Source organism: Haplochromis burtoni, unplaced genomic scaffold (genome assembly GCF_018398535.1).
Source record: "Haplochromis burtoni strain Fernald_Lab_line unplaced genomic scaffold, NCSU_Asbu1 Contig_83, whole genome shotgun sequence".
In the NCBI taxonomy this organism is placed as follows: Eukaryota; Metazoa; Chordata; class Actinopteri; order Cichliformes; family Cichlidae; genus Haplochromis; species Haplochromis burtoni.
The window spans coordinates 1,812,233-1,820,884 of NW_024582444.1; the positions used below are offsets into that span (position 1 = coordinate 1,812,233).

At 41.8% G+C, this 8,652-nt stretch overlaps 1 protein-coding gene across 1 annotated transcript in view; it reads left to right on the forward strand.

Annotated features, from left to right (window-relative positions):
* The first annotated feature begins 59 nt into the window (after positions 1–59).
* LOC102313553 (F-box only protein 40) overlaps positions 60–8,652 on the forward strand; it is a 14,454-nt gene continuing 5,861 nt past the window's right edge. The window contains exons 1-4 of the mRNA XM_042222319.1: positions 60–505; positions 1,561–1,593; positions 2,868–3,429; positions 4,108–4,613. Of these exons, the coding sequence (XP_042078253.1) occupies positions 1,591–1,593; positions 2,868–3,429; positions 4,108–4,613 (1,071 nt within the window). The 5' untranslated portion in view covers positions 60–505; positions 1,561–1,590. The remainder of the gene's footprint in view (positions 506–1,560; positions 1,594–2,867; positions 3,430–4,107; positions 4,614–8,652) is intronic.

Genomic DNA, 8,652 nt, shown 5'->3' on the forward strand with positions numbered 1-8,652 from the left:
TAAATAGAGCTCAGCACTGACTGAGAAATCTTATACGGGTGGTCAGAGACATGGTTTGGGTTACTGGTCGTCTCAGACACTTGCATCAGAAATCTGCCTACTTTCATTCTGCGCGCAGCAAAACGAGGCAGATTCTTGCTTAATATCCAAACGGAGTCCTCTAGTGGATATTTAAGTGTTGTCAAAACACTGTCAAAGTGAATTTATTTTGCAATTGTTGCAGCAGAGGCTGAGCTACTTGTTCTAATGTACTTGTACTAACAAACTTGTGCTCGGACACATAAACTCAGGCAGTGAATACGGAGATAGGAAGTCTTGTATAAAGTTTGGCACCTGTGGCTCCCCGCTGCAGCAATGTTGAGAAGCTGAGCGCGGAGTTATTTCTACTTGTGAACCTGCTTGTGCTGCTTGGCTAATTATAACCTACCAGTTCAAAGAGCACGGGGACAGAAAGCAACGTTATAAAACCAAAGAGAAAAAACAACTCGTCCGTGCTGTCCAACCGGTAAGATATTTGTCGAGAAGGTTTGACTCCATTGTGAATTTGCTGAAATTCTCTGAGATTACCTGGTTTCATCTCTAATTTGAAAGGATTCCAGTGAAACTGCTCGAACAAGTGATAAAAGTGGAGAAGTGAAATATTTCAGCTGATCTAAGTGCTCGTCTGACTTGTACGTGTCGAGATTTACAGCCACACAGGCCACAGCTCGTTCTGGGTGTCTTTAAAACTGCACCAGAGCCAAGTGACATTTGTTTTACGCTTAGTGCAAAAGCTGCTGCATCAGTGTAGAAATGCTGCCCAGAACTTATTTGCCTGCTTGTTTTGCCTGTTTTAGGTCATTATTGTCAGAGTCTACTTGTTACTGAACAGGAAAGCAAAAAAGTGGGAAACTGTTTTGACTTTCACAATATTTTTTTTGCAGATGTTCCTTCAGTTTTTAAAACCATGTCCGGTCAGGATGGCATGGTGGTGCAGCGGTTAGGACTGTTGCTTCACAGACTTTCGTTCTGGGTTTGAATCGAGAGGTTGCTCTGCTTTCTCTGTCTGTACCGATTTCTTGATAGATTCCAGTTACAACTTCCCCTCTGCAGCTCGGGATCGGACAAGAGGTTTAGAAAACATTTAGATTCTCAAGTCGTGCAAAAGGGTAGTAATATGTTTTGTTTGAACACCTCTGACACATCCTGGCAGCAACCAGACTGAGAAGCATGAACTCTCCAAAGGATTCTGTTGTGTGACTTTGGACTTTTTCACCCTTTTATGCAGACAAATGTACAGAAACATATTTGTGGGTTTGAATGAGTGCGAGATGAACTAAGTAAAAAATTTTAATGGTTTATGGCAACATATGAGCTTCGGTTTTGTTCATTTTGCTTTGTTTACTTGTCTTTAACAATCTGATATATTGTACGTGACCAGTGATGATGGATTGCATGTGGATTAAATGTGGCCTATATTATTCAGTGTTGGGATGATGTCACAGAAAGGTCATATCATGTCATATCATGCTTGACAGAAATGTCAATCATATACATTTGCTTTGTATTTTCTTCTTGCAGAGTTAGAAAACCAGCTGAAGTCCCGTTAATATGGTGAGTCAGACTTTTTCTGCTGTTGAATTAAAGATTGAAGCTCATAGAGCTTTAAAGGTGGAGTATGTAAGATTGGTTTTAAAGATTATTTAAACCAATGGACAAACCTGCTTCCATCTCATATATACATATGTCTATTCAGATACAGAATAATGTAGATAATTCACTGCTAATGCTATTTTCTGATATCCCACTGTCCTCCACTCATTATTATAATGACTTATGTGTGGTATTAAGGACAGTGTTATTACTATTGTACTATCAAGACTAGACAACCCCATTGCCTAGCTCTAATAGATCTATGTATTATTATGATATTATCATTGTTGTATCTTAAAGATAATGGAAATAATCATGCATGCATGTAACTTGAACTCCCCACCTTTCCAAGCTACCCCCTTTTGAATATAGTAACTATATAGTCTAATTGAGATAACCCCCATCACTCTTTTCATTGTTAAATTCTCTGATCCTCTGAGTTTAATATGATCAACAAACCACTTATACTGTAAGGAGGCTGTCCCCCCGACTCTGATCAGGTCTGGGGGTGAACCAGAGCTCTGAAACTGGACTTGTAACAGTTGTAATTCCTGCATTATGCGCACCATAGAAAAGATTTCCACTTACAAACCATCACTCTTGACCTCAGTGACCTTTTGTGCCAGAGCTATCCTCTGAGTATAGTCTCTGACTGACTGTCTCTGTAGTAGTTTTACAATCATTATTACTGTTATATTCCCTTTTTTCACCCCTCCTAAGTGCATTTATTTTGGACTGAAGAGAAATGAGGACCCTCACACTCAACACACACTCTCACATTCACACCACACCTATTCTCTTTACCTGCTCTGTCTTGTCTTGTTGGTTGTCATATATCTTTCTCTAAGTATCCTAATCCATGTGATGTCCTACTCCTTTTGTGGTATTCTTCAAAATAAGGTTTATTTAAAAAAACGATTCAAATATTATTAAATTAACAACAGATTATGAAACAACAGATCATGTGTATTGTGTTGTAGAGATATCCACCAAAGTTTGCATGCTAACAGCACATGCTATCAGTTTGTATCTAAAGACTAAATTGAGAGCTAAAATGAGAGCAAGAAGCAGTGCAAACAGGTTACGTCTATGATGCCAGACCAACATAGAGTTCTGAAGCATCCCTTTATTCCAGGGAATTTCACATATTGCACCTTTAATGAGCCATATTTTCATATATTGTAAACATCTTGTCATCACTGAATCATTCTGGGTTTTTTCCTCATCCAAATCAGAGTCGGCGTTCTCGGGCCTCCAGGATGCAGCAGCACATCCACTGTGATTCCTGCTACAGCCGCCGCTGCAGGGCTCGGGTGGAGGCCTCTGTGTGCTGTGCGGTCACCCCCTGCCGTCTGCACTGTGGCGCCCTCTTCCACCTGTGCAAAGAAGAGGATCACCTGCTGCTCTGCCCTAATGTGAGGGTGCCCTGCATCAATGCTGCGTACGGATGCCCTGTTCAGCTGCCTCGCTCCTCACGGGCATCCCACCTCCAGGTGTGCCCGGCCAGCGTGGTGTGCTGCACCATGGAGTGGCTCCGTTGGCCGACCGATGACACAAACCCACACAGCCACAAAGCCCTGCAGGACAACTTGGTGAAAGAAAGTGAGGGACAGGAGGAGGCTCTGGACCTTGCCATGGCCATAATCGATCAAAAGGACCTTTACAGCCGCCTAAAAATGAAGCCGCTCTATCCGGAGCTGACAGAGGAGGAAGAGGAGGAAATAAATGATGAGATGAAAGAGGAAGCAGCAGCTGGTGGAGTAGTCAATGGTGTCGTAATCGAAGATACCAGTGATGGTGGGTAATAGTGGTGCTTTTCAAAAGATGCTTTCCCTAACAAAATCTGCCTAAGAGTTACTGAAAACCTAAAACCCATATGTTACACCCCGGCCTAGGCAACCGGCGTGCAACTTCCACAAAAATAATCCCAAGACGAGATTTAAAGCAAGATACGACATTTATTTACATCACCAAACACAAGGCGCCAAACTATTTACAACGGGGGGGAGGAGAGAGAGAGATCGCGACCATGACATACAGAAACACAGGGCTTAAATACATAGAAGGAGCAATTAGGGAATGGACCACAGAAGGGATACACAGCTGGGGCAAATAAGACCTGACGAGACAAGGAAACGTAAACTGAACACTAAGATAACACAGACTTTCAAAGTAAAACAGGAAACACATAACAGTCACGCCAAAACAAAACGCCTAAAACAATACACTGCCACCGCCGAACCGTAACACATGAGAGATTAAAAATAAATTGAATTTTGTGAGATTAAAATCATGTTTCAGGTACTCTAAAAATAGATTTGTGATAAATAAATCCTTAACACTTCTATCAGCACAGGATATTTCTGGATTAAACTAAAACATCTTCAACTAAATTAAAACTGATATGTTTTTGAAACTCAGTAAAGTTCATTTTCTCTCTTTGAAAAGTGTATTTCATTTATTTTTTCTCTCCAGGTCTTCCTAAAAACACCTCCTGTGAGCATAGTGGTGCTGAACAGACTGTACCAAACAGTGCTGTGCAAGGTTCAGGCATCAACAAAGATAAATATGACCTGTTCGAGATGATGTTCAGCATGGACAGAGGCGGCTGTGAGGCCGCTCAGGAAAATCTGAACAACCCCAAACAAAACCCAAACGTTGGTGACAAGGGAAAAACTCAGAGTGGCAGAAATCCAAAAGGGACTGAGAGGCAGGACCAGACAGACGCAGAGAATGACAGCTCTGCTGCCAAAAACTGTCCCCCAGCGGACACCAGTAAGACCGGGATGGCCCCGTGGCAGGAGGGAGTGCTGGACCGTTTGGGGCAGGAACTCACACCACATGAGTACAACATGTACGTGGTGCATCATGGTCGCATGCTGCTAGCCTTTGGACAAATTGAGGCCTGTACTCCAAGGGAGAAAGACTTTGTGTACGGCAGCTTGGAGCCTATTCCAGTCCAGACACTGCGCTCATTCAAGGTGATGAAACTACATTTATTTTTTTTATTGTAAAACAGAAATAGGACAGAACAGGATGTTTAAGTGCCACTGTTGCCTTACTTAAAAAAAAAAGAAAAGAATTGCTACTACGTCTCTCATTTTTCATGTGCAAAATTCAAGGTTTTGAGGATAGATGGATAGACGCCACTAGGACGTCATTTCCATCCGTGTATGACCATTCAGACCAGTTCTAAACAGTCCAAAATCTAAACTGGACTTTAAGAGCTCCTTTTACATCTGATTTTGGGTTTTAACTAAGAGCAGGAAGTGGAAAATGAAAACGTTAAGAGTGAAGCACAAATAACAGCTGCTAAAAGCTCCAACCAAAGACAAATTGCACTCAACAACGTTAAAATCCAAACAGACTTATTACCAAGTATCCAACACTCAAAGCTGAGGTTTGCAGGAAAAAAGAAATATATAGTATTTACTGAGGTTTCTTATTGCTATGGAAGCTTCTTTGTCCCACAAAAAACTGCATTCAAAATTTCTAAAACTTCTAAATTTCAACTTACTTGCTTAAACTTCTGAGAAAAGAGGTCAAAATCAACAAAAAAACTTTAAATTACAGTCTCCATTTCTGATTTGTGTCATACTTTTTAAAGTGAGTAGCTGGACGGTGTTTGAAGACAATTAACTCCATCACTTCAATTCAAACTAATACCATAATAATACATTAGCGACCAAAGGAATTACAAATCTTTGCCAACTGGCTGGTAATTCACCAGTGGTTGCCAGATGGTTGCAGACCAGTCTTCATTTTGACTGGAACAATTGTCACATGTTCAAATATTAATGGTATATAATGTATAATATAGTTAGTGGTTACATGTGTCCAAAACCCCACTAACAAAGTGAATCTTTCAAAACTTGGCTAATTGATTTTATATAATATTTGTGGGTGTGGCTTCAAAGCTAAGCATAGACTGGGGAGATAAATAAAACCCTTCTCTTGGGCTGCAGCAACATAAGTTACTGTTTAACAAACTGATAATTGTTAATTGTTATGAGTCCAGAGTCTGTTTGATTTGAGACTCACTATTAATTGATCAATAAGTAGCTGTAGCTAAAAGGTCCCATAAAACTACTGTTAAAATCAACAGTGTGTTCACACCAAACGCAATAGACGCGAGCGAAAACGCCCCAAACGCCCCTAATTTGACTCGTGCACATTCGCACCTCAACACGTGTCCAAGAAAAATCCATCGCGCCTCAAAATTGCATATTTTGACGCGCATGAACCGGAAATGTGGGAGGAAGTTGTGCCAGACGGTATCTTTGCAAGATGGCAGCTGTCGAGCTAGAGCTTGGAGAGAGAGTCTCCCTTCTCTATGTATTGTGGAGAGCAGTGCAGCGGCGTAAAAGACGTCCTCGCCGTACCTGGGTCCATCAGGTCCTCCAGAGGCGTGAGCAGTTTGGTGAGTTTCACCATTTGCTCCAGGAGCTGCGCCTGGATGACGGCCGATTCCAGCAATACCATGTCTTTCACTCGCCAGTTTGAGGACCTGCTTTCCCGCGTCGGTCCCAGAATCTCCGCCTAGACACCAACTACAGGCGCTCAATCCCACCTGCAGAGCGCCTGTCCATCTGCCTGAGGTTAGTAAAAGTGTTTAATACTTAGTCCTTTATTGATACCTGTGCTAATATATGCTAAATCATCCGTTTATACACTGCTAACATGGATGTGCTATGCTAACAGTGAATGCTGTCGGTGTTTACTGAAAGCAAACTGTGGTACAGAGATGACTGTGTATAATATTTCTAGTGATACTCGAAAGGTCTCATCAAGTCCCGATTTAATTCGATTTATGCTGTTATCAGTGTTTACAATGATAGCACGGCTGTGGTGTCATATCAATATATGCTCTCGGTGTTTGCTGATAGCAAACTGGTATGAGGACCACTGTGAGTTAACCTTTGTAGTGATACTCACTCCATTTTTTTTTATTTAGACCAGGTTTAATTCTGGGATAGTTGAATATTTCTATATAATCCCCGCAGACTGTTTTAGATTATATCTAATATACATTATGTAATTATCATTATAATTACAAAATGTTTTATGTAAGATTTATGTTTTGTAATTTAAATCTGACATCACAAAAGTGTTTTGGAATTTCAATAATGTATTTGTAACTGCAGTACACATAATACTAATTTTAAACAATTTTGTCCAGTTTCCTTGCCACCGGGGACTCCTTCAGGACCATCGCGTTCAGTTTTCGAGTTGGTATCTCCACGGTGAGCCAGATCATCCCCCAGGTAGCGACAGCCATCTGGGACTGTCTAGTGGATGATTTCATGGCTGTGCCTTCACCTGGAGACTGGCGGTCCATTGCAAAGGGATTCCAGCAGCGCTGGAACTTCCCTCTCTGCTGTGGAGCTCCGGATGGGAAGCACGTCCAGACGAAGGCACCCCCCAACTCAGGATCCATGTTCCACAACTGCAAGGGATCTTTTTCCATTGTTCTCCTTGCGGTTGTGGATGCAAGGTATCGCTTCCGCGTTATTGATGTTGGGGGGTACGGGAGGACCAGCGACGGTGGTATTCTGGCCAACTCCACCTTTGGTCAGGCTCTTCGGGCTGGGACTCTCCATCTGCCTCCTGACCAGCCTCTACCTGGTGGAGAACACCGTGGAGCCCAGCCCCATGTCTTTGTGGCTGATGAAGCGTTCCCGCTGCGGCGTGAGCTCATGAGACCTTTCCCTGGACGCCTCCTCCCTTTAGAGAAGAGGGTCTTTAACTATCGCCTTTCCAGGGCCAGGATGATAGTGGAGGGTGCCTTCGGTATCCTCTCCTCACAGTGGAGGTTGTATCGGCGCGCCATGGAGCTCCGTCCTGAAATTGCGGAGAAGTGTGTGAAGGCAACGTGTGTTCTCCACAATTTTCTGCACTGTTTGGACGAGAGTGGGGCACCTGCTGTGGTGGAGCCGTTGCAAGGCCTGGGTCGTGTAGCAGCAAACAACTCCTCCAGAGAGGCTGTCCTGGTGAGGGAGAAATTCATGGCCCACTTCTCGGCGGAGGGAGCTGTGTCTTGGCAACCAAAGGAGTAGCCTGTTTGAAGTCTGAGTGACTTCCCCACAACGGCTCTTTTAAGAGCCACCCACAAACCTCTAAAGAGTGTTCCTGTCTTTTTAAAATTTTCTTAATAAATGGAGCTCTACTCCAAAATAATCTAACCTCTTTTTACTCTCTTAAGTAACTTGTCTTCACTGTGTTCCTATAACCAGTGTGATGCAAAAGTTTGGGCAACCTTGTTAATAGTCATTATTTTCCTGTATGAATCACTGTTACAATGAAAAATGTCACTTGCATATATCATATAGGAGACACACACATTGATATACACTAAATATTTATTTCATTTCTCTTTTTCTGTGTTGCCAATTTATGCACCTGCTTGATTTAAACAGTTATTGCACACTTTCTGTAAATCCAGTGAACTTCATTTCACTTCTCAAATATCACTGTGTGTGTCTCCTATATGATATATTTAACTAATAATTTTTATTGTGACAACCAACAATTTGTACAGGAAAATAATTACTTTTAACAAGGTTGCCCAAACTTTTGCATCACACTGTATTAGTATATTTTGTCATTAGTATAATATGAAATAAATTCTACTTGTGTCAAGTCGTGTGTCAACATTTGCTGTGTAGTAGAACTGAGACATTAGTCATTACAAATGTTTATTGGAAAAAATATATAAATTCACTAACAAAAACATTAAACATAAATATATAAAATTTAACTATTTACAGAGAGACAGGAATAAAAAGGACCCAGCTTGGAGTGGAAGAGCCTCAGGGAGAAGGAGGAGAAAAATAACAACATTGTTTCTGCCCTGGAGAGCTGCTGCCTCATCAGAAAACTACTGATCATTAGGGTCCAATGTTTCCAAATTTAACACAGCTGTGCTGTTTTCAAAAGCTAATTTATATATTTGAAATTTCACGAATTCTCGTGTCTGAGGCGGCATGCTCTCCAGAGCAGGAACAAGGCTGAGGAGAAAAT